Below are 26,186 nucleotides of genomic sequence, written 5' to 3' on the forward strand. Positions count from 1 at the left end.
TGTTTTGAGTGATATATGATCCAATCTAAAAGTTTAAATAACTGAAAATAAATTTACATAACTTAAAAATTTAATAACTGAAAATAATTTTAAATAGGAAAATATTTCTATGATCATTCCAGAAAATTTTTTTTTTTCTTTTTTTTTTTTTTGAGACAAAGCCTCTCTCTGTCGGCCAGGCTGGAGTGCAGTGGCATAATTTCAACTCACTGCAAGCTCCGCCTCCCAGGTTCACGCCATTCTTCAGCCTCAGCCTCCTAAACAGCTGGGACTACAGGCGCCTGCAACCACATCTGGCTAATTTTTTTTATTTTTAGTAGACCGGGTTTCACCATGTTAGCCAGGACAGTCTCGATCTCCTGACCTCATGATCTGCCTGCCTTGGCCTCCCAAAGTGCTGGGCTTACAGGTGTGAGCCACTGCACCCGGCCCCAGAAATGTATTTTTATAATTACATACATAAAGAAATTTCAAAAAGAAAACTAGTTTTTTTTCTTTAGGGACAGAGTCTCCCTCTGTCACCCAGGCGAAGTGCAGTGGTGCTATCATAGCTCACTGCAGCCTAGAACCCAGACTCAGGTCATCCTCTCATCTCAGCCTCCTGAGTAGCTGAGACTACAGATGAGCACCACCACACTGGGCCAATTTAAAAAAAAAAAGTTTTGTAGAGACAGGCCGTTGCTATGTTGCCCAGGCTTCTTTGAACTCCTGGCCTCAAGTGCTCCTCCCACCTCTGCCTCCCAAAGTGCTGGGATTACAGGCATGAGTCATCGTAACCAGCCTGGAAAATTACTTTTAACAGAAGTAATACTTACTTAGTAAGTGACAGTATAAGTGGTAAATGAAATAAATAATATAACTTATAATTTAAATAGAAGAAGCACTTAGTGACTAATACTTATTGATTGACAATAAGTCAGCACCAAAAACCATGTGTTATATTTAATAAAATGTTCTCTGATCAATATTACCTATTTTTATACTCATCTGTAAATAGCAAGTTCTATATGTTATAACTAGGCTGAAGAATAATCTAGTTTCTTTGCACCCTTTTAAGAAAGCTTTTTACTCTCACAAGTTTTGTAAGGATACTTCACAATCATTAATTTCAACTTTGATAACCACAGCATTCAAGGAAGACATTTCCCATTCTTTATTCATCAGGAGAAAAACACCAGCTTCAAAAATATCTTTCTCTGAATATCAATCCATCAACATTTCTATTTTTTTTTTTTTTTTTTTTTGTGAGACGGAGTCTTGCTCTGTTACCCAGGCTGGAGTGCAGTAGTGCTATCGCAGCTCACTGCAAGCTCCGCTTCCCGGGTTCATGTCATTCTCCTGTGTCAGTCTCTCAAGTAACAGGGACTACAAGGCACCCGCCACCACACCCGGCTACTTGCTACCTTTTTTTTTTGGAAGTTTTAGTAGAGACAGGGTTTCACCGTGTTAGCGAGGATGGTCTTGATCTCCTGACCTCGTGATCCGCCAGCCTCGGCCTCCCAAAGTGCTGGGATTAGGCGTGAGCCACCGTGCCTGGCCAATCCATCACCATTTGTTAAATGAATGAGTAAATAAGATGAGAACCCAGACCAGCATTCCTGGGTAAAAACTCCAAAGCTTTTTCAGGAGATCCCTCAAACCCATGACTTGCAACACAAATGGAGGCAGGACACCAGTTAGGAGTTCTGCCTGGTGATCAGGGGCTGAAGAGTTCATGTGAGTATAAATAATTATTCTCTTCCCCCAAATCCATATCCTCTGTGGAAGTGTGAGTTACTTTAGCAGCTTAAAAGACACAGGGAAGCCACATGAAAATGATAAAACCATAGGAATCTTTGTTTAAATTTATTTAATTAACACATAATTGCGCATATTTATGGGGTACATAGTGATATTATACATACAATGTATGTATATGTAATGCATATAATGTATAGGAATCAGATTAAGGTTATTAGCATATCCATCATCTCAAATAGTTGTCATTTCTTTGTGTTGGGAACATTCATATCCTCCTTCTAGTTATTTGAAACTAAATAATACATTCTTGTTAGCTATAGCCATTCTACTGCTATGTCAACAAAAGGGAAATTCCTTAATGTCCCAGCCCTGAGCCAGTGCAGGGGCAACTTACATCAGCAGCTGGGATGTCCAGGAACAAGAAGTTGCAGAGGGCCAGGTTCAGACACAGTGCCCACTTCGAAGCCTGGGAAATCAAAGATTTGCCCTGGTGGTCTGGGCATCTCTCTTTTCTCTTGCAGAGGTGGCAAAACTTGACCTCCATCCTCTTAGGGTCCTACCTGGGCCCAAGAATTAAATTGATGTAAGACGGGTTAACAGGAGAAAAGCATACAAATTTATTTAATACATGTTTTACAGGACATAAGAGCCCATATAGGGAAAAGAAGATCCAAGGAAGCAGAGAGAGTCAATCGCTTCTACACTGGTTGCACAAAGGACAGTACATTTTGAAAAGGCAGCTCAATTTTGTGCGGAGGCTTAAAATATAAGAATTACTTGAACAAGGTCTATACAGAATTCTCTCGGCTTCGATTTCTCATCCTTGATAAGGAGAATGGTATTCCTTCTGTGACAGGGAGGCCATCTCTCATGTAAGAATTTCATCTCCTGCCGTTAAGACACAGAATTAAGATCAGAGTGACCTCCTCATGTCTGATATTTTTTAAATATCTTTAATTCAAAATAGTCAATATGCCAGAGCAGCACATTTTGATTGCATAATTCTTAACCTCTTCATTCTCTTCCTCTTGAAGATGGCATGCAGCCTCCTAAGAGTATGAAGTTTATTGCTACCACAGTAGAGTGTAAAAATGGCTTCCTTTCCTCACTCCAAGAGACTCCAGGTCCAAAAGATAACTCCAGAAAGTGAGGAACGAGAGCATAGGCCAGAACTTGCTTCTTTTCCATCTACCCTGCAATAATCAAACACTCTCTAAGGCACAGTTAAGGAAAGAATGCAAAGGATGAAAGAATTTACAGACAGGTCTGTCTGTTTGGGCTTTTCTCACAAAATGTGGCCATCAAAATGTCATAATGGGAGTCACGGCCGGGCTTGACTTCTAAAGATGAGAAAAGTTAGATAATGTCATCCTTTCTGTTTTTCACAAAAGCAGGGAGATCTCTCGGGAGAAAAAGGATTTATCCTTCTTTTTCTTCTTTAGATCCATAGACACCTGGGGACAGTGGTGGCCCAGGGAGGAGTTGGACATCAGAATTTAGATTGTAAAAAGGAACACTGGGGAGGGCTGACTTGGTTAGTTTGCTTTAATTACTAGTAGCCAAAGGGCAACTCAAAATGGTTTGCACCATTAGGAAAAGTGATTATTACACATACCAAAAAAAATCCCAGGGAAGAGGCTTGTCAATTCAATGGCTAAGGAGGTCCTCATGGACCATCTTTCCACTTTGTGCTGTGCATCTTCAGTACATCACCTTCATCCCCAAGCTATTTCCTCTCAAGGTAGCTGTATTAGTCTGCTAGGACTGCAGTAATAAAGTGCCACAACTGTGTTGCTTAAATAACAAAAATGTATCGTCTCACAGTTGTGGAGGCTGGAAGTTCAAGATTCAAGCATGCACAGAATTGGTTCCTTCTTAGGGCTGCGAGAGAGAGTCCGTTCCATACCTCTCTCCCAGATTCTGATGGTTTGTTGGCAATTGTTGACATTGTAGATGCATCACCACGATCTCTGCCTTCATCTTTACATGGTGTAGCCAGTATTTAAATTTCTCTTTTTAGTAAGGATACCAGTGATACTAGATTAGGAACCCACTCTACTCCAGTATGAGTTCATCTTAACGAATTACATTTGCAATGACTCTATTTCCAAATAAGGTCATATTCTGAGATACTGGGGATTAGAACTCAAACATATCTTTTTTCGGGGGTGGGGGACACAATTTAAAACAAAACAGTAGCAAAATGGCTGCTCCAGGTGTCACACCTACAAACAAAGTCCCTAGAAAGAAGAGGCTGTATCTTCCTTACTCCTTTTGAGAAACTTCACAGCACACAGAGCATCATGTCTCAGTGGTCATAACTATGTCATATGCCTACCTCTAACCAATCACTGTTGAAGGCGCTGGTATTGCAGAGACGTGGAGGTGAAATATTCCAGATAATGCAATTACTATTTTGCCTGACAGACAAAGAGAAGGAACATAGTAAAGTTTTAAGCGTGTGAGTTACCATGTTTCCGTAATCTTTCAGTCCTCTAAGTCGTTAGCTTTTCTCCTTTTTCCTAATCACATCTATTATCTTTTTTTAGAATACATGTTCATTGAAGAAAATTGGAAAGCATTAAAAACAATGTATTTTGAATAATTCAAAAATCCCACCAAGACGTCTTCTAATTTCTCTTCTGGTAATTTCTCTACTGGTAAGCATGTGTTTATTGAAAAAAATTGAGACAATATTAACATTTTACAAAGAACCAATTTAAAATGATTCATAATCCCATAGAGATATCCCCTACTAATGTACTAGAAAATATTTTTCCCATATGTATATGTTATGTATACATACATACATATATAACAAAAAGTGTGGCTTTAGTGTGCATACTTCTGAGTAGCTTGCCTTTCTTCAGTTAGTATTAATTTGATTGTTTGCATTTCCTTTCTCCCTGTGGTAATGTTATTAATCACAACTATCTGGAACACCTTACCCCCAACACATATTTACACTCTACAGTTCTCTTTTGGTATCATTAATTGCAAAAGAGTTCCAGCTCAAGTTAAGTCACAGGATAAGGCTCCTGGAACCAAGAGGAGAGAAGAGGTCTGATGAGAAATGAATTAGACGTTATTCATTAAACCTAAGTCAAATAGTCAAATGCTCCCTCCTCTGTGAAGTATTTTTCACTGACTCCTCCTCCAACCCAAGGAGAATTCTCCCAGTTGTGCACAATTACTATTGAGTTGACCGTCCATGTTCTCTAACATAACACTCTGATTTGTGGTATTATTGGTTTTCCACATGCCATGATACCCTTGAGAGCAGAGATGAGCTCTGATTTATTTTTATATCTCCAGGCCTAGCATCAGCAGACATTGAATATGTGTTTTATTGAACAAATGAATTCATTCATTCATTCATTCATTCACAGAAGAACAAGCTCAGAATTTTTTTCCTTATTCTCTACCATAGTTCCCTACAATGGTTTATCATAATTTCAAAAAAAGAGGCAAAGTTTAAAAGTTAATTTTTAAGTATTATTTGGAAGAAAGTGAAATATAATTATTTCAACACTAACCTAGATATTATGCTTAAATATCAGTGAGGCATGTGCCTCAAAAAGCCAGATGTCTATAAAAATCAAATAATAACTTGACAACCAGGTGATGGTTGCTAAGAGACTGCATTTTTTGTGAACACATGATGTATGAAGTGTGGCCTAGATTCATATCCTACATTAAACATCTTCCTTGGAGTAGCCTATAAAGTCTGATTTTGCATGGCTTGTCAAGGTATGTAAGTTATTCCCTCAGTTATCCTACTCCTACTCTTAAAAATTATATGGTTCTATACATAGAATATTATTTCAACACCATTATCTGTTCTGAACTCAAGGTTGTTTAGGTTATAGATTGAGGCCCCTTTTGGCTCCAAAACTTTTCAGTGGCATCAAATGTTAGTTACCCTCTCATAGTTATCACTGAAGAACAATCTTCACTTTTGATGTATTAATTGTGCTAAATGAAAAAATGTAAAATATGTACAGTGTTTCTATGTCTTCCAAAGTGAAATAAAAATAACTAGAAATTATCCACGAGTTTTGAAAGATTTTTACTCCCCACTACTGGAACATAATAGAGATTTTACTATACTCTGCCTAGGAAGTTGACTTCCGACATTGATAGTGGAGTTCCAGAAAGTGCTGAGGAACTGTGCTAAATTCAAGAGCTGGGAATTTTGTTTGAAATAAATATCTCAATATTTAACTGCTGTATTAATTAGAAAAATTTTATTGCAAGAAACAGAAACCCAAATCAAATTAGCTAAAGCCAAAAAGGACTTACTAAGATATTAGAATAACTTGGGTAACTTACAAAATTGAAGAAACTAAAGAAAAATAACTGAAAAGTATTAAGGATATCAGGAACTAGAACCAAGGACAACACAAAAACTCTCTCCATCCAGTCCCCACAGCTTCTACTCTTTTCTCAGCATCCATCTCATTTTCCCAGGTTTCTCCTTGTGCCAGGAACATGACCACCAGCAGCTCTGGTGTCAAATACAAGAGGCAAGAGCTTTGGCTCTCCACATCCTTAGAAGTTTCTGTGTAAAGACGACAATTGACCCAGACTGGGTGACTTGCCCAGCTTGTGGCTAACGGGTGAGGTTAAGTACATTGGTTGACAATCTTCAGTAGGGGTTGGGAGAAACCAGTTTCAAAAAGAAAGAGTGAAGCTTTTACATGGAGAAGTGCAGAAGTCAAGGTAGGCAGGAACAATCAACAGAAGTGCATTGCTCCAAACATATCCAAACATAATACCACTTTCACCAGTTTTGTCACCACAAAGTAACAGGACAACCAGCTCCTAACTTATACAATGTCATCTTTATGACTATTCTAAAATGCTTTGAACTTTTTCATCTTAAAACACCAAAGGATCGCTATGACAGTGCAGGTGCTTTTTCTCACATGCATCCTTCTACAAAATGCTTAGACATGAATTCTGAGGCTTACTTTTCACAAATTAAAAGATTTTTTCATGGAGACACAAAAGATACAAAAAGTAGAAAGATCCACATGAAGCACCTTCCTCCACAGTTTCTAAGGCTTCTAAAATCAATGTTTCCCAGTTCATTAACAAGCTCGTACATAATTATTAGAGTAACACCATTAAAGTTAGCACATACAATGACTCCCAAAGAAAAAACATTGTCTATATATAAGCATCGCTGTGAATGAGTGGAATGTCTCAGCAATATGGTCGCAAGCAGCAGTCCCAGTGTTCTTACTCAGATATTCCACGTAGCACTTCATAGTATGCTTTAAGTGAGGGAATGTGACCTATAGATACATCTACATGAGAAAGATTCCCATTAAGGCATAAACAGTTCAATAAACAATCATAAAAATGTATTCATTCTTCCCCATCTAGAAATCTATGTCTTTATTTAAAAATACGTGATGACTCATTGCTTGAGGACGTGTTGTCGGACAGTTGGTTAGTCTTTTATCTAGTCAAAAGATTCTTATCTGCCAGAAATGTGATAAGTCCACTTATAACTAGTCTCTCAAAATATCCTAGATATTTTTCTCTGTATGCATAGTTATTCATACAAATTAATCTAACACAATTCCATCTTGTTTACCCTAAAACGTTTAATGATAATGACTTCTTATCATCTTTCATCCCCATAAATTTTCTCCTTGCTTTCAGTGAGTAGCAACTTCACTCCCATATACCTACTTGTAGTGTATTCTTTCTCCTGCCAAATTCACACAGTCACCTCCTCTTCCAGAATAAGACATTTACTGCTGATCAATCACAGCCACAAGGGAAACAAACAACCGCCATGCTCAAATGAGGATAAGGTGAGGCAGGTCCATTAATTTACAAAGGGACTGTTACAAACATGCAAGTGGGGTACAGGGAAACCACAAGTGATGCTACATGAACGCAGGGCTGAAGACAGCAGAGCTGTTACTACCCCTAGGCCAAAGGGACAGAGAGATAGCGGGCACCAAAACCAAAGGAGGGGAATCCACAGGTAGATGCTGGCCCAGCAACTGTTTTTTAGATGAACTAGGTACAGAAATTGAGAATAAGCATTTATAAACTTCAACAGCAATTCCATAGAATAATTGTGTCTAATAAAAAATGAGGTTTATGTAATAATAAAAATAGGGTTGGATTTTCTATGTCTTTTTTTTTTTTTTTTTCCAAGATGGAGTCTTGTTCTGTTACCCATGTTAAAGTGCAGAGACATGATCTTGGCTCACTGCAACCTCTGCCTCCTGGGTTCAGTTCTTCTGCCTCAGCCTCCTGAGTAGCTGGGATTACAGGTAACTGCCACCACCCCCAGCTAACTTTTTCTTTTTTTTTTTTTTTTAAGTAGAGAGGGGGTTTCACTATGTTGGCCAGGCTGGTCTCAAACTCCTGAACTCGTGATCTGCCCACCTCAGCCTCCCAAAGTGCTGAGATTACAAGCACGAGCCACCACACCTGGCCTATGTCTTTATTTTTAATTGTATTTCATTTTTCTAGTAATTTCTTTCAATTCTATCTGTTTACAGAAGTGCCAGCTATTGATAAATTGGAAATAAGGAAAACACACTGGGCCTTCACCACAGATATTTTAAGAAGCTTTTCTCTGGAGCAGGCCTTCTTGAGCAAAACAGGCAGCCCAAGGATACCCAATAGGAGGATAGTCAAGGAAATCAATACTCTATCCTTTCTCTCCTCACTTCCTCCAGTCTCTTGTTGACATTCTCCATTTGGCTATACCCATTGAGGTCCATGTGGGTCAGTCTCTGGGGAAGGATACAGAAGGGTGGAGAGTGAATCCCCACTTTGTACAGTTGAAAAGTCTATGTCCCCAACATAGCAAATGCACGAAGTCCCATCACCACAGAATGATGTCATTTGTCCCAGCGTAATGTCTCCCTGTGCCACTTATCAGCTTACTGCTGCTGAACTCCAGATTCACTCTAAATACATGCTCTGTCATAATGAACAGAATTCCTTTAGCACCCATCCATTACAGTGAGCAGGATATTGAGCTGTCTCAGTAGAGGGCGCTGGAGGGATACTGCAAGAGGAAGGGGCTCTCCTGCTGTTTGCAGCTGCTGCAAGAGGTCAGCAGTGCGGGTGGGAGGGCTTTGATCATGCTCTTGCCTGGCTGCAGCCCTAAGCATGTGGTTCCTTTGCAACTTCTCACTTGCAGACTGGACTAGTATTAAAAATAGAACCCATTTCACAGGCTTGTTGTAAGTACTAATTTTTAAAGGGCAGATATAATCAGTATATTAACATGCAGTTCTCACAGGGGTAACTAAACAACTTTAATTTTGTTCCTCACTGTTCTTGTAAGCCTTCTTGGGGGAGAAGGACTGGCTAGCCCTTCTCCTACCCCTGGATGAAACTTGGGGTGGCACAATGGCTGTTCTGACACAGGACTTTGGGGGAATATAAAATCCTACAATCACTTGAAGACACACAGTCTCAAGTCAATTATAGAAAGTGTCCAATCCAATGCATCAATCTGTAATTCAATTTGTATTCAAAGGTAAGACTTCTGAGAAGGAAGCCTTCTATTTCCTTACTCCCCACTGTTCGCTAATTGGCTTTTGGCCCCTCCAGGGTTAAGTGCTTAGATGAAGGAAAGAAAAGAGGGGATAAAAACGTTCATACTTGACAGATACTGTCAAAATGTGGCTTAATGCTGTTTGACAAATGCTTAAGACTAACCATTCTCTTATAGGCACTTTCGGGATTCTTCAGAGGGGCTCCTGCCAAGTGATGTAATCTAGTTCTCCAATTACCCCACATGACTTAGTCCTTGGTTTTCCAGAAGTCCACTCAGTACTGACCTTCTTCTATTTTCAAGATAGTACCCCTCTTACACAAGATTTTAAATTATTCCAAACCAGATCTTATACACCACTCAGCTCACACTAGACCAAGGGAATATTCAACTACCCTTTGTCCCAACAAACTCTAGGACTGAAGGTCAAGCTGAGGTAGCAACAACTCTCCTCACTTCACCTGCAAAGGCACTTTGCAGCCCTCCTCTGAGCCTCTCTATTTCCTGGAAGTCAGACACCATCCGCAGTGTCTGTGAGGTCTGCTAATGGAGCTTGCCACAAAATACAGACTGAAACAAGTTTTAAAAACTTCCTCAGCTTTTTGCGAGAAGGAAGAATTTCCTTTTTGAATTCTTCCAAGATTTCCATAACTTTTCATCTTTACTTTTCTTTCCTATGACCCCTAAGCAAACATCCTGCTTGTGACCATAAGCATAGCAATAAATTATCCATGTGTTGCCTCACTGGGTTTTACTACTAGTTGGTCTATACTGTTGTGGGGATAACATGCAGTCACTGCAGAAGGAATTAAGCCATTGTATAAACTTTAAAACATGCAAGCCCTGCCCATTAAAATTGTTCCTTGGTATTCTTACCGTATATATCCAAAGTAAATGAAGTTGAGATTTGATGTCACCAGTAGCCCATTTAATTATCTACAAGAATCAGATGATAAACTATTCAGATCCAACTTTTCTTGTACTGACTAGCTATAATAACCCACATGGGGCAGGCGGAGAAATACGTGGCTTTTTACATTTATTTTTGCCAGTATGTGCTAATAGTACTTAGTTTCATAGTTCTGGATATGGCTCCAGTAATCAGAAGAGCATTAAACAGAAAGATTAAAGTCCATAGAAAAAGAGTTTTGTTTCCGTTTCCTTAGAATTTAGATCATCCTGTGAAAAACACAGGATTTCTTCAAGGTAAATAAATACTACTCGCAAGAGGTTAAGACAGAGAAACTATAAAGACAAGTAGTACAAGTGTGTAAAGAATAATACTGGTTATTAGGCAAGACTGCTCAGATGGGCCAGTAGAATTAAAATAGTTAAAGTGACAAGGAATTGATCTGAAACAAGTCATGAGAATCCCTACAAAAAGCAGTTCCGTAAACTGGCTGCATAAGAACAATCTGGAGTCATAAGCTTCTGAATTACACTGATACAAGCCTGTCTGTACCTGAGACAGCCGACATCCATTCGGGGCTTCTTTTCAGTAAGAGAATTCTGATTTTATTGCCGGTAATGCATCCAGCTGAAAGCAATGTTTCTCGGCTTCTCCTGAAGATTGGTATGGTCATGTGATTAACACTGGTCATTGACTACAAGTGGAGATTGTTGGATGTTACTTCTGAAAAGGCTCCTTAAAGAGGGATGAAGAGCTGGGTGTGAACTTTTTGCCTTTCTACCCATTACTCCTTCTGGCTATGTAGAATTTTTAAGGCTGAATCTCTAGCAACCATTTTAGAGCATGAAGCAATCTTGAAGGTGGGAGTCACAAGCTAAAGATGGCAGAGCTGACAGATCAAAGGGGTCTGGGTTCCCAGCCACCATGGAACTGCCATGCCAGTCCTGCACTGCTCCTTCCACACTTTTATAAGAAGGAAAGTAAAACTAACATAGATAATCCCCTGTTATCATATACCATCGAATCCTAAACACAGTGCTACTGGCATTTTCTTAGCATTACCAGATTGCAACAGATGATTTTCATTTTCAGGCACGTATAACTACCTCCACAATGCTACCCAGCTGTCGGTGATTACAGCATACCATTTGGGGAAATGCATGTCTTAGAATTAATGAAACAGGTATTTGAAGTCTTCAGTTTATCCAGCTGCCTTAGCTTGCCTGAAATCTTACTCATTAACTCACTGATTCTGGGACCATCCAGAATTGGAAATTCCCAGTATGGAAGAGAAATGGCCATGAGAGAATGCCTTGTGCATACCTGGCACAGAAAGGAAGCTAAGGAAAAGCAATCCAACACAGACATTGCCACCCACAGTTGTATGGAAGGCAAAGTACCAGTGAGAAGGAAGCTGTAGTAACATCAGTGTTGGAGAATCTTATTTATTATAGGGTTAAGAACCTCTTTACTGCAATGGACCTTAAATGAACACAGAAGTCTGGTCTCCAAAGTGAGACCTAAAGGAAGATGATGCCAACCAGAGTATGGAGGACAGACTGGCAGTTAATGTTCCCCTGGTACAGGCCATCAGTAATCAGCTGTTGACACACCTATGTTAACTGTCTGGTAAACTCGTGGTGCTGTTTTGGCTCTTCTCAACTAGTTCACTTTTTAAAACTTTAAGCATCTCATTAAAGAAACCCTTTTACATGTGGTAAATCAGAAATAATCTACTAGGTAGGGCCCTACTAAGCAATGAGAAATCATCATAGTACTATTCAGGGACTATTAAAATAGTGGACTCTCGGGTTGGCCATGCTAAGCAACTGGTATAGAAATAAGCCATGGCAGGGTTAGCTTTGCAGTTTGAGCACATCACTGATTTCCTATTTATATCTTTCCCCCATAATACCAGATACGTGGTAGTTACTCAACAGGACCCATATTAAATAACAAACGACACAATGCATGGTTTCAAAAGGTGTTTACTATTTGGTCAAACAATTTTTAATTGGAGTTCATAAAGTGAAATATATGCTAAAATATATATTAAATATTCACCAAATCTGCATTGCTGCTACGTGAAAACATTTTTTGGTCTGTTGGAAAATGTAATTCCTGAGATCATTGTTGGGCTTTGTCCATCATTCTCCTCACCATCAAATCATCTTTCCTTAAGTGACTTGGGAGTGTGAATCTAAGATGTTCAATTTTAGACCAATTTTCTCTATCTTCTAAATGAGTAAACAGGCTCTATCTTTTATAAAAGGTAGAAAAATAACCATGGTGTGCTAATTTTTTTCAAGGTATACCATATGGAAAAGTGTAGGCTGAACACAAAAGAAGTCTTTTCTGAACGGCTCTCGATCACACATAAGGAACATATGTTTTCCAGTTAATCAGTCCTTGATGTACAGCAGTCCAGCTGTTGTTTTGCATTTATTAAAATATTCTCTGCTAAATAATTATGTTCGTCTTTAAAAGTAAATTGCATAAAATTACATCCAATTTCTTTCTCTAAACCAACATATTCTTCACCTTCACAAAGCAAACACACGGTGCACCGAAACTGAGGTGTTACCAGCTTTACATACTGTTCTGCCATTTGTGAGGGGTGCAACCACAACATCAGTCAGAAAAAAAGCTATCCAGCTTTTCGTGGAATCTGGTGAAGTTTACATTCAGCGATAAGCCTCTAAGCCTGAACTTAGCAGGGCTAGCAAAACTTTATTAATTTCCTAACACCTATTATTTTAGAACGGTTTCCAAAATAATCCTGTAAGTTCCTAATTGAAATACAAAACAGAACAAAAAGCTGTGAGAAATCTTTTTTTCTTTGGCTCTTTAAAGACTTGGAATCATTTATATTAGTGTTGCATACATTTTTACCTTCTACATTTTGATGTACTTGCTCTTGAAAGCACTAGAACAAATTAATTGAAATAAAACCTCTCTGAAACCACTTGAACCTTTGATTCTACCATAGAGTTTTAAAGGCTTTCAAGATGTAACTTGTATTTTCCCCTGAGTCTGAGTGTCTACATGATTATAGAATGCATGTCTCTTGCTTCATGGTGATATCCAATATGCATGAAATGCTGAAAAATAGGTATTTCCCAAAGACTCCTATATACCAGGCATCTCAGACTGACACTGAAAACCTTCTGAAGCATTTTTAACAACAAATAATGGACTATTTCACAGACTGACACCAATAATTAGTTTTCTTGACCTACAGTTGAAAGCAAAATTATCTTTTTAACTAAATAGGATCAGCTTCAAAATCCCTTTTGGAGATGTTTTTATCTATTAAATGCCTTTATTAACAACACCATCTTCCATTTTCTATTACTCCAATTCGATTTCTCCTGCATACAAGGTAATGAGCAGAATGGCTGTGAATCCAGTTAACATTCCAGCATTCTGAATCATGAAGAAGGTGAAATCGGTTTTTCTTCCAGTTACCTTTTCTCTCAGCATATCATTCATCTCTGGAAACTAGAAAGACAGATACATTGTTAGATAATTGTTGCCATCTTGTGGCAAACCACAGAATAGTCACTTAGAGGCATACCTCGGAGATAGTGTGGGTCTGGTTCCAGACCAGAGTGATAAAGCAAACATCTCAATAAAGTAAGTTACATGAATTCTCAGGTTTCCCAGTGCATACAATAGATACATTTGCATTATACTGTAGACTATTAAGTGTGCAATAGCATAATATCTAAAAAGGCAGTGTATATACCAGAATTTTAAAAAATACTTTATTGCTAAAAAATGCTACCAATCATTCGAGCTTTCGGTGAGTTGTAATCTTTTTGCTGGTGGAGTCTCGACTCCATCTTGATGGCTGCTGACTGATTAGAGTAGTGGTTGCTGAAGATGGGACTGGCTGTGAAAACGTCTTAAAATAAGGCAACAGTGACATTTGCAACATCAATTTATTATTTCTTTCATGAAAGATTTCTCTGTAGTGTGCAATGCTGTTTGACTGCATTTTACCCACAGTAGAACTTATTTCCAAATTGGAAGCAATCCTCTCAAACTCTGTCCCTGTTTTATAAACTCTGTTTGTAGAATATTCTAAATCCTCTGATGTCATTTCAGCAATGTTCACCAGGAATAGATTCTGTCTCAAGAAATCACTGTTTGTTCCTCCATAAGAAGCAACCCCTCCTTCATTCTAGTTTAATCATGAGATTGCAGCAATTCACTCCCATCTTCAGTCTCCACTTCTCATTCTAATTATCTTGCCATTTCCACTACCTCTGCAGTTGCTTCCTTCCCTGAACACCTCAAAGTCATCCATGAGTGTTGAAATCAGCTTCTTTCCAATTTCTGTTAATGTGGATATTTTGACTCCTCTCACAAATCACAAATGTTCTTAATATCATCTAGAATGATGAGTCCTTTCTAGAAAGTTTTCAACTTACTTTGTCCAGATTCATCAGAGGAATCACTACCTACAGCAACTATAGACTTACAGATTATTCTGAAAAAATACAATTTGTAGGCCCAAACTACTCCATGGACTGATCCATGGACTGCGGAATAGATGTTGTGTTAGCAAGCACAACAACAACATTCATCTCCTTGTACGTCTCCAATAAGAGCTCTTAGGTGACTTGATGCACTGTCAATGAGCAGTAATGTTTTGAAAAGAATTTATTTTATTTTTCTGAGCAGTAGGTCCTAACAGTGGGTTTAAAATATTTACTAACCCATGCTGTAAATAGATGTGTTATCATCCAGGCTGTGTTGCTCCATTTCTAGAGCACAGAGTAGATTCAGCGTAATTCCTAAGGCCCCTAGGATTTGGGGAGTGGTAAATGATCATTGGCCTCAACTTAAAGTTACCAGCTGCATTAGTCCCTAGTAAGACAGTCAGCCTGTCCCCTTTGAAGATTTGAAACCAGGCATTGACTTCTTCTCTCTAGTATGGAAAGTCCTGGATGGCATGTTCTTCTAACAGAAGGCTGTTTCAGCTACACTGAAAATCTATTAGTTTAGTGTAGCCACCTTCATCAGTGATCTTAGATCTTCTGGACAACTTTCTGCAGCTTCCCGTCAGCACTTGCGGCTTCACCTAGCACTTTTATGTCACAGAGATGGCTTCTTTCTTAAACCTAATGAACACACCTCTGCTAATGTCCAGTTTTTCTTCCGCAGTTTCTTCTGTAAGCCATCATAGAACTGAAGAGAGTTATTCCTTGCTCTGAAATAGGCTGTTGCTTATGGGAACGTTGTAGCTGCTTTGATCTTCTATCCATACCATTTAAATTTTATTCATGTCAGCAATAGGCTGTTTTGCTTTCTTATTATTTGTGTGTTCGCTGGAATAGCATTTTAAATTTCCTTCATCAATCCTTTCTTCGCAGTCACAACCAGGCTATTTGGCACACAAAGTCTAGCTTTTGGCCTGCCTTGGGTTTCAACATGCCCTCCTCACTAAGCTTAATCATTTCTGGCCTGTGATTCAATATGACAGATGTGCAGCTCTTCCTTTCACTTGAACACTTAGAGGCCACTGTAGGATTATTAATTGGTGTAATTTCAACATTGTTGTGTGTCAGGGAATAGAAAGGCCCAAGGAAAGGGAGATAGGAGAATGGCTGATCAGGGACCAGGCAGAACACACACAACATTTGTCAATTAAGTTCACCATTCTATACGAATGTGGTTCATGGTGCCCTGAAACATAATAGTAACATCATAGATCATTGATCACAAATCGCTAAAACAGATATCATAACAATAATGAAAAGGTTTGAAATATTTCAAAAATTAACAAAATGTGACAGAGACAGGAAATAAGCACATCCTATTCAAAAAATGACACTGACAGACTCGCTTGAGGCAGGGTTGCCCACAACTTTCAATGTGTGAGAAAGCAATGTGCAATAAAACAAGGTGCTCCTGTAATAGAATGCTGGGAGAGGCGATATGATATCATTTACTTTGGATGTTCAAAGGTTTTAGAATAGATAGCTTAATAGGAATATCTAGTTCTTTCAGGCATCACCAAGAGTAAAAGTACTGAAGCAGTATTTTTCCCAAACTGAATCAACCAGTGGGATGGAATTTACCTCATTTTATGTTCTCTTTCTCCTTTTCCATTACCCGCTCTCTATGCTTCACCTATCCCATTCTTTCATGACCTCAAGTTTACCCAGCAAAATCTTCACACCTACCATCACCTCTATCAGAACTTGTATTTCTCTAATTTTTCAGTGGACTAAATCCTTCACGTTTTACCTTATATCTTGCTAAAACACTTCTGCTAGCCAATCCTAGTTTATTCTAGATTCCTTTATTATCATCTCTCATCATATATTCTATTTTCTCTCTTATTTCATAGCATTTTTTATTATTTGTAATTATTTAGTCATCTGTGTGATTTCTTGTTGTTGTTGTTTAATTTCAGGATCCCCTCTTTCTAGAGGAAAAGCCCCACGAATGGAAAAGCTCCTTGAACTGTGCCTATTTTGCTCATTCCAGGATGAGTATTATTTCTTTAACTGAGCAACTCTAATAAGATTCTGTTCTTATATCAGAAAGTAAAATGACTATAAGACAGTATGAGACATTAATTTGTGAAAAAAGTTATAAATGTAGCATTGGTTCTAAGAAATGAAATCCTTGCTCTTCTGAGGGTCTGCAGAGAACAATGAACAGAGCTAGGCAAATATAATTTGGAGGTAAGAATGCAGATGAAAAAAATTCAATTATTAAATTATATATGTAATACATCCAGTTCCAAATGCAAAAGAAATAGTCTTGATTTTCATATACTACCATATTATCATTTTCTAGAAAGATGTCCATAATTTATTTGAAAATGCACAGGATATTCTCTCTCTTACACACACATGTACAGTCTTTTTTTTTGAGATGGAGTCTTGTTCTGTTGTCAGGCTGGAGTACAGTGGCACGATCTCGGTTCACAGCAACCTCTACCTCCCAGTTCAAGCGATTCTCCTGCCTCAGACTCCCGAGTAGCTGGGACTACAGGCACATGCCACCACACCCAGCTAACTTTTGTAGTTTTATTAGAGACAGGGTTTCACCACGTTGACCAGGATGGTCTCGATCTCTTGACCTTGTGATCCGCCCACCTTGGCCTCCCAAAGTGCTGGGATTACAGGCATGAGCCACCACACCCAGCTATGCACACTCTTTTGAGCACTCTTTTGAGCGCACACACACACACACACAGAGATGCAAAGACACAGACACTGAACAGATATAAATATATACTATGTCAAATAAATACTGTCAAAATTTTACCAATTTTAGTGTACCAGTTTTAGTTTCACCCAAAAAGCTGTCACTGTTTAGAACTTTGAAATAACAAAATGCTATTTACTCTGATAAGTTATTCCTCTTCCAAATGTGACACAGACACAAAAGAGGGAGAAAAGTCCTATAGGGACATACTACAATATAAGACAAGATGTGCCAGCCACAAGGGGAATAGAGATAGAAGAAAATATCTCTATTTCAACAAAAACAAATCATTTCACCTTCAAACAATATGATTATGTTTCAAAGAACCAGTGAGGATCAGTTTCAAATTACTATTAGTGTAAACTACTCAAGTAGAATGATCTGTTGAAATGGGAATGTTTTGAATTACAACAGAAAGGCCTTCTGCGCTGCGGAAAGCAGAAGGCTACCCATAGTTAACTCATAATCCAGATACTCATTTCCAAACTTTAAATTAAAACAAAATACAAATTTTAAGCTTCTTACCATATCTGCCAGAGAAATATAGAGGAACATGCCTCCAGCTAGTGCAAATATAATATTTGGAGCGAAATTGTTGCCCACCAAAATGCCAAAAGCTAACCCAACATAACAGGAACATGCAGAAAGGAAGTTGAATAGCAAGGCTTGTCGAGTGCTCATCCCTGCATTGAGTAGGATCACAAAGTCTCCTAGAAGAAGAAGAAAATATCAAGTAAATTGTTTGTTTGTTTGTTTGTTTGTTTGTTTTTAATTTCTGGATAAGATCAAAGATAATCATCAATTTCCAACAAGGTCTTCATTTTAGTGCATCAGAAGGCTGTTAACAGCATGTCACCTGAAAAGTCTCATTCCACTGAAATCAAGAAGTAAGCAGACTTTTATAATATGAGCAGAGCTCCTTACCTAACTCGTGGGGAAATTCCTCACATAGGATTGCTATGGAAGTACTGAGTCCCTGAAGGAGAGACAAGGTGCAGGAAGCCCCAATCGCCAGGCCATCGATGAAATTGTGGAGGGCATCGCAGAGCGTTATCATCCAGGCAATCGTCCCTATTTCTGACAGTTTGGGCCCCTTCAAACAGGTACATGAACTTGGCTCTTTTTTTCCATCCTAGCAGAAAACCAATTAAAATGATAACCAACATTTCTTGAAAGTCTCAGAAATACAGACAAGTTGGAGATGGGTTATGTCTTGAAAAAAACAAATTGTTCCAACAGAAAGTCTTTTAGAGTAACTAGGAAACCCTAATAATATATAACAGAGCAAATAAAACTTATGGTCGAGAGAAAGGAAATTAATCAACTGACACACCTTGAATAAGCTACTAACAGACATTTTCCTTTACTTTCCCTTTAAAACAATCCTTTTGACTTATATAAACTTCTTCCTACTGCCTTTCTAAAATGCAGCAGATATTAACCTAAGAAATTTATTTATACACAAGATTTAAAATGAAGGAAGTTATTCGAAGACTAAACTTAAAGTCTTTTTCATGTTACAATTTAAATATGAAATCCACAACTAGAGCATGATGATACCAGGAACATTTGTTCTAATCCCTCCTATGCCACCGCGTGACAGTGAGCAAATTATCACAGAGTTCCTTCAACTAAAATGAAGACATTGTACTAAATGATTTGTTTATTTATCAACAACTTATTGAGTTTCCATTCTGCTCCAGGTACCATGTGGAGGGTTTAGGTTGTAACAATATGGTTCCTACAAGCTCCAAAGCTTATTTTCTTAACAAATTGCATGAAGTGTAGATGGAACAGGCTAGCCTTTACACTAACACTTCTTTTCATGTAGAAACAATAATAAAAATAGAAAACCCTATGATGGACTCTTTGTAGGAATTTACATTTCCAAGAAATTTACAAAATTGTACAAAATCAAATGACAAATGCCAACTAAAACACTTTCCAGAAGTTGTAGAAAAAGATAAAATGCAAATTCATTTTTAAGTACGAAAGCAGTTTGCAATTAACTGGAGAACATTTTATTCCTAATTCTCCTCCTCTCACCTCTGCCTAAGCAGCTAATCATTATATTTATTGAACATCTGAAATCTGTAAAACACTCTGTTGAATGCTATGGGAAATACATGGAAATGGAAAACACAGCTTCTGTCTTTAAGAGGTGTATTTACGTTGGAGAAACAAGTCATAATATATATGGATACATTAAAAAAATGCAATATATATCCAACAGAGAGGGCTTACTTCAGAGCAACCATCTGAAAGGTTTTACATTTACTCCAATGTCACTTCACTACTCCGAACACTTTGGGGACCAACACTTTCAGAATCAACCTTAAATCTTGCAATACATCTCTTCACTGTTTCATTAGTGGCAAATCTGCACCTTTGGATTTTTGTTTGTTTGCAGGCACAGATAAAAGCATTTGGAGCAAATATATTTTTTAATTAATATGAAATGAATGGGAAACTGTTAGTAATAGGATTCATCATCATTGTCATCACCAATGTGGTTGTAGTAGAAATAGAAACAGCAAAGGCATATAGCATTTCTAATGTGCTAGGCACTGTTCTAAGCACCTCAAATACCAAATTCATCTAGAACAATTCTATGAGGAAAGTACAACTGTTACCATCATTTTATAGTTGAGGAAATTAAAGCACGAAAAGGTTGGTAAACTTACCCAGGGATACAAAAAAAGCATAAGTGGGCATTTTTGGCAACAGTGCTTTACTACTACAAACATATCGGGGAGGGGGATTCTTCTCTGTAATAGGATCTGACGGTAATTCCAAGGAGACTTCCCCACCTCTCAGAAAATTCTCCTGAATGCCTGATGCAACATTGAATAAGTATCGAATCTTGTTTAAGAAACAAAGTTTATCTGCATAAAAATAATTCTATCTTTTCTTAAAATGTGGATTTTTTTTTTACTTTATAGCTCTATCTTAAATGCACAACACAATAAACAATCATAATTTAGCACAGGTGGATCGGGTGGTTTGCATAAAAAATGCCCCAGAGCGGGAAGCAATTACAGCTGAAAGAGAAACAAAGGTGGTCATAGGGAAAGCCACAGAGGAAGTGACCTGGGCTTTGTAAAACTTACTGCCATGATATACTTAACGAAATTATTTTGAATTAAAGCAGTTGTTTTCATCTTCCAATCTAATTTATCTAATTACATGTTTAAAATTTCCTTATTGTGATGATTTCAGAAGACTACAAAACCAAGTCTTGACTACCTGATATCACATACAGAGTCTGTATACAAACACCCTTAATTTTACAGAAGAAATTAAATTAATATATCAGGAATGATTCTCTTACCTCTAAGTACAGATATTACTGACTCTATTTATTATGCCTCATATTAGCTTGATGAGCTTTGGTCCCAAATGATACTGTTGAGCAGGGTAAGAGTTATACATTTTTAATAGTTTTGGAACAAACCAAAGTAGGCAAACATTCACAGAAACTTCTTTTCTAATTCGCCTAGAAATAAATCACTGAGCAGAGAGAAAACTAAATTCAAGTTCCTGTAGTTAGGTTAATGACTATGCTTATCTCGCTCCTTCCTTTTTAAATTTTTGTTTTCTGTCATTATTGTTGTTCACTTCCTTGCTTTCTTGTCTGAGTTTTACTCTAAATATGAGGCTATTTCTATCCTCAGCCATGATGAGGCAACTCAACCTAGTGAAAAGACCCTAAGTCTGGAATCTGGAACTGAGTTCAAGCTTGACTCTGAGAAGAATTACCGTGTAATCTTCAGCAAGACTCGTAACACCTTTCACTCAGTTATTAATGGGGATGAAAGTCAAAGCAATGTGTAGTGTTATCAGAATGGGGGAGAAAGAATATCATGCACCAAAGTTATAAAAATAGAGGGAGACTATGTTGAATCCCAACATAAATTGGAGGGGAAAAAACAAAATTTAAAAAAAAGTACTTAGAAATTAAAATGGAGAAAACAAATGGGTTTACTTGCAAAACAGTTTAAGGAAGGAGAAAGTTGTAGAGGAGGAGGAGGCCTGGGGGAATAGGGAGGACAAGGAAAGGGAGAAGAAGAATGAGGAGGAGGAGGAGGAGGAAGACAAGTACAAGGAGGATGAGAAGGTGGATGAGGAAGAGGACAAAGAGAAGGATGATTAGGAGGAGGACAAGGTGGAGGCATGTGGAGAAGGAGGAAAAAGAAAACAGGGAGAAGAAGGAGAAGGAATTGAGCAAGCATGAGTAAGAGGAGCAGAAAGAGGAATAAAAGGAGGAGAAAGATAAGGACATAGACAAGAAGGGCACAAAGGAGGAGGTGAAGAATATATGGATGAGCCTCTTTTAATAAGTGCAGAATGTGAATCTAATTCTATTCCACTAAATCTCATAAAAGGCTATCACAGAGGATAGCTTCAATAATAAAGTGAACAAGAAGATCTGATTGTCGCTCAGTATCCTTCCTCAGCCATCCAAATGTTTGCTTAATGGGCCCACATATAAAGTGCCAGAGTGGTGCTGAGGGAGGTTATATATAGGTTCAGCATTCTCTTCCCCTACCAAGGGGGATCTGGTTTTCCAGCACCAAAGAAGGCCCAACCTTCAAAAGCCAAGGCTGACGCTGAGCCCCCAGAAAGACATCACTGCCCAACAGGGCAAGAGGACCAGATGGCTGTATGTGGTAGCAGAATGATTCCATTGGATTCCTCCCATTATAAGGGGATGCTCTTGGACTCACAGATAGACATATACAATATATGTCTTCCCTGCCTTCAGTGCCTCTGCAAGCACCATCATTCATGGACTTATAGCGCACCTGATATATATAGCCAAGGTTTCCTGTGAAAACTATCTCCTAACCATTTTTTAGCAAAGGAAGTGAGACAATGGGCTCAATCCATATAACTCATGGATCACATCACCTGCACCCTCTAGTAGCAACCCATTTGACAGAATGATGAGATGTCCTGACGAAGCCTCAGCCAGGGTGCAAGCCAAGAGATAACACCCTGAGACTTTGGAGTTCTGTCCATAGGTTCAGCAGCCAAGTGTATGGTGTCATCTCTCTGTAGAGAATGCACAAATCCAAGAACCAAGAGGTGAGAGTAAAAGGGGTCTAGGTCAGGCTCAGTGGCTCCCGCCAGTAATCCCAGCACTTTGGGATGCCAAGGGGGAGGAATGCTTGAGGCTAGGTGTTCCAAGACCAGCCTAAGCAACATAGCTAGACCTCATCTCTACGAAAAATATATGAAAAATTACCCAGGTAATCCCAGCACTTTGGGAGGCTGAGGCAGGCAGATCACGAGGTCAGGAGATCGAGTCCATTCTGGCTAACACAGTGAAACCCCATCTCTACTAAAAATACAAAAAATTAGCTGGGCGTGGTGGTGGGCACCTGTAGTCCCGACTACTCGGGAGGCTGAGGCAGAAGAATGGTGTGAACCCAAGAGGCAGAGCTTGCAGTGAGCTGAGATCATGCCACTGCACTCCAGCCTGGGTGACAGAGCAAGATTCCACCTTAGCTTATGTTCCCAGCTACTCGAAAGGCTGAGGTGGGAGAGTTACAGTGAGCTATGATTACGCCACTACACTCCAGCTGGGCAACAGACTTCGACCTTGTCACTAAATAAATAACCAGATAATAAAGTAACCTATCTTATTTTTATGCCTAATACACCACCACTTAAAGAATTTTTACTGACAGGCAAGATGGCCAAATAGGAGCAGCTCCGGTCTGCAGCTCCTAGTGAGACCAACACAGAAGGCAGGTGATTTCTGTATTTCCAACTGAGGTACCCAGTTCATCTCTTTGGGACTGGTTAGTCAGTGGGTGCAGCCCTCGGAGGGCGAGCAGAAGCACAGTGAGGACCCAGGAAGTGCAAGGAGCCAGGGACCTCCCTCCTGGAGCCAAGGGAAGCCATGAAGAACCATGCCATGAGGCACGGTGCTCTCCAGCCCAGATACTATGCTTTTCCCAAGGTCTTTGCAACCCACAGACCAAGAGATTCCCTAGGTTGCCTATACCACAAGGGCCCTGGGTTTCAACCACAAAACTGGGTGGCTGTTTGGGCAGACACCAAGCGAGCTGTAGGAGTATTTTTCCATACCCCAGTGGTGCCTGGAACACCAGCAAGACAGAATCATTAACTCCTCTGGAAAGGGGGCTGAAGCCAGGGAGCCAAGTGGTCTTGCTCAGCAAATCTCACCTCCATGGAGCCCAGAAGGCTAAGATCCACTGGCTTGAAATTCTCGCTGCCAGCACAGCAGTCTGAAGTCAACCTGGGACACTTGAGCTTGGTGCAGGGAGGGACATCCACCATTACTGAGGCTGGTTTTCCCCTCACAGTGTAAACAAAGCAGCCAGGAAGTTCAAACAGGGCGGAACCCACCACAGCTCCGCAAAGCCACTATAGCCAGAATGTCTCTCTAGATTCCTCCTCCCTGGGCAGGGCATCTCTGAAAGAAAGGCAGCTGCCCCATTGAGAAGCTTATGGATAAAACTCCCATCTCCCTGGGTCAGTGAACCCAGGGGAAGGGGTGGCTCTGGGCACAGCTTCAGCAGACTTAAACGTTACTGCCTGCCAGCTCTGAAAAGAGCAGCAGATCTCCCAGCATAGTGCTTGAGCTCTGCTAAGGGACAGACTGCCTCCTCAAGTGGGTCCCTGACCCCTGTGCCTCCTGACTGGGAGACACCTCCCAACAGGGCTCGACAGACACCTCATACAGAAGAGCTCCGGCTGGCATCTGATGGGTGCCCCTCTGGACAAAGCTTCCAGAGGAAGGAACAGAGAGCAATATTTGCTGTTCTGCAGCCAATGCTGGTGATACCCAGGCAAACAGGGTATAGAGTGGACCCCTAGGAAACTCCAGCAGACCTGCAGAAGAGGGACCTGACTGTTACAAACCAATAAACAGAAAGCAATAGCATCAACATCAACAAAAAGGACGACCACTCAAAAACTCCATCCGAAGGTCACCAACAGCAAAGACCAAAGGTAGATAAAGCCACCAAAAGGAGGGAAAACCCACATAAAAAGGCTAAAAAATCCAAAAACCAGAATGCCTCTTCTCCTCCAAAGGTTCACAACTCCTCAACAGCAAGGGAACAAAACTGGACAGAGAATGAGTTTGACGAACTGACAGAAGTAGACTTTAGAAGGTGGGTAATAACAAACTCCTCTGAGCTAAAGGAGCATGTTCTAACCCAATGCAAGGAACCTAAGAACCTTGAAAACAAGTTAGAGGAATTGCTAACTAGAATAACCAGTTTAGAGAAGAACATAAATGACCTGATAAAGTCAAAAAACACAGAACAAAAACTTTGTGAAGCATACACAAGTATCAATAACCAAATCGATGAAGCAGAAGTATATCAGAGATTGAAGATCAACTTAATAAAATAAAGCATGAAGACAAGATTAGAGAAAAAAGAATGAAAAGGAACAAGCAAAGAATCCAAGAAATATGGGACTATGTGAAAATACCAAACCTATGTTTGATTTATGTACCTGAAAGTGATGGGGAGAATGGAACCAAGTTGGAAAACACACTTCAGGATATTATCCAGGAGAACTTCCCCAACCTAGCAAGACAGGCCAACATTCAAATTCAGGAAATACAGAGAACACCACTAAGATACTCCTAAAGAAGAGCAACTCTAAGACACATAATCATCAGATTGACCAAGGTTGGAATGCAGGAAAAAATGTTAAGTGCAGCCAGAGAGAAAGATCAGGTTACCTAAAAAGGGAAGCTTATCAGACTAACAGCGGATCTCTCTACAGAAACACTACAAGCCAGAACAGAGTAGGGGCCAATATTCAACATTCTTAAGGAAAAGAATTTTCAACCCACAATTTCATATCCAGCCAAACTAAGCTTGATAAGTGAAAGAGAAATAAAATCCTTTACAGACAATCAAATGCTGAGGGATTTTTGTCACCACAAACAATCAAATGCTGAGGGATTTTGTCACTACCAGGCTTGCTTTACAAGAGCTCCTGAAGGAAGTACTAAATATGGAAAGGAACAACCGGTACCAGCCATGGCAAAAACAAACCAAAACGTAAAGCCCATTGACACTATGAAGAAACTGCATCAATTAATGGGTGAAATAACCAACTAGCACCATAATGACAGGATCAAATTCACATATAACAATATTAAGCTTATATGTAAATGGGTTAAATGCCCCAATTACAAGGCACAGACTGGCAAATTGGATAAAGAGTCAAGACTGACCAGTGTGCTGTATTCAAGAGACCCATCTTATGTAAGAAGACACACATAGGCTCAAAATAAAGGGATGGAGGAATATTTGCCAAGCAAATGGAAAGAAAAAAAAAGCAGGGGTTGCATCCTACTCTCTGATAAAACAGTCTTTAGAACAACAAAGATCAAAAAACGCAAAAAGGGCATTACGTAATGGTAAAGGGATCAATGCAAAAAGAAGAGCTAACTATCCTAAATATATATGCACTCAGTACAGGAGCACCCAGATTCATAAAGCAAGTTCTTAGAGACCTACAAAGAGACTTAGACTCCCACACAATAATAGTGGGAGAATTTACCACCCCACTTTCAATATTAGAGAGATGAATAAAACAGAAAATTAACAAGGATATTAAGGACTTGAACTCAGCTCTGGACCAAGCTGACCTAATAGACATCTACAGAACTCTGCACTCCAAATCAACAGAATATACATTCTTCTCAGCACCACATAGCACTTATTCTAAAATAGACCTGTGACATAATTGGAAGTAAAACACTCTTCA

At 39.2% G+C, this 26,186-nt stretch overlaps 1 protein-coding gene across 2 annotated transcripts in view; it reads right to left on the reverse strand.

Annotated features, from left to right (window-relative positions):
- Positions 1 to 1,830: 1,830 nt before the first annotated feature.
- The window catches only part of SLC39A8 (solute carrier family 39 (zinc transporter), member 8), a 101,594-nt gene continuing 77,238 nt past the window's right edge, over positions 1,831 to 26,186 (reverse strand). The window contains exons 7-11 of one of the 2 annotated variants that reach the window (XM_011943213.1): positions 18,345 to 18,552; positions 17,946 to 18,130; positions 13,659 to 13,691; positions 10,157 to 10,216; positions 1,831 to 4,160 (exon numbers count right to left, since the gene is read on the reverse strand). In XM_011943213.1, coding sequence (XP_011798603.1) covers positions 4,152 to 4,160; positions 10,157 to 10,216; positions 13,659 to 13,691; positions 17,946 to 18,130; positions 18,345 to 18,552 — 495 coding nt within the window. In that variant the 3' untranslated portion in view covers positions 1,831 to 4,151. Of the gene's footprint in view, positions 4,161 to 10,156; positions 10,217 to 12,162; positions 13,692 to 17,945; positions 18,131 to 18,344; positions 18,553 to 26,186 lie in introns of those variants that run through there. The other variant, XM_011943212.1, reaches the window with a different exon arrangement.

The sequence above is a fragment of the Colobus angolensis genome, unplaced genomic scaffold (assembly GCF_000951035.1).
Source record: "Colobus angolensis palliatus isolate OR3802 unplaced genomic scaffold, Cang.pa_1.0 Scaffold217, whole genome shotgun sequence".
NCBI classification, from domain to species: domain Eukaryota; kingdom Metazoa; phylum Chordata; class Mammalia; order Primates; family Cercopithecidae; genus Colobus; species Colobus angolensis.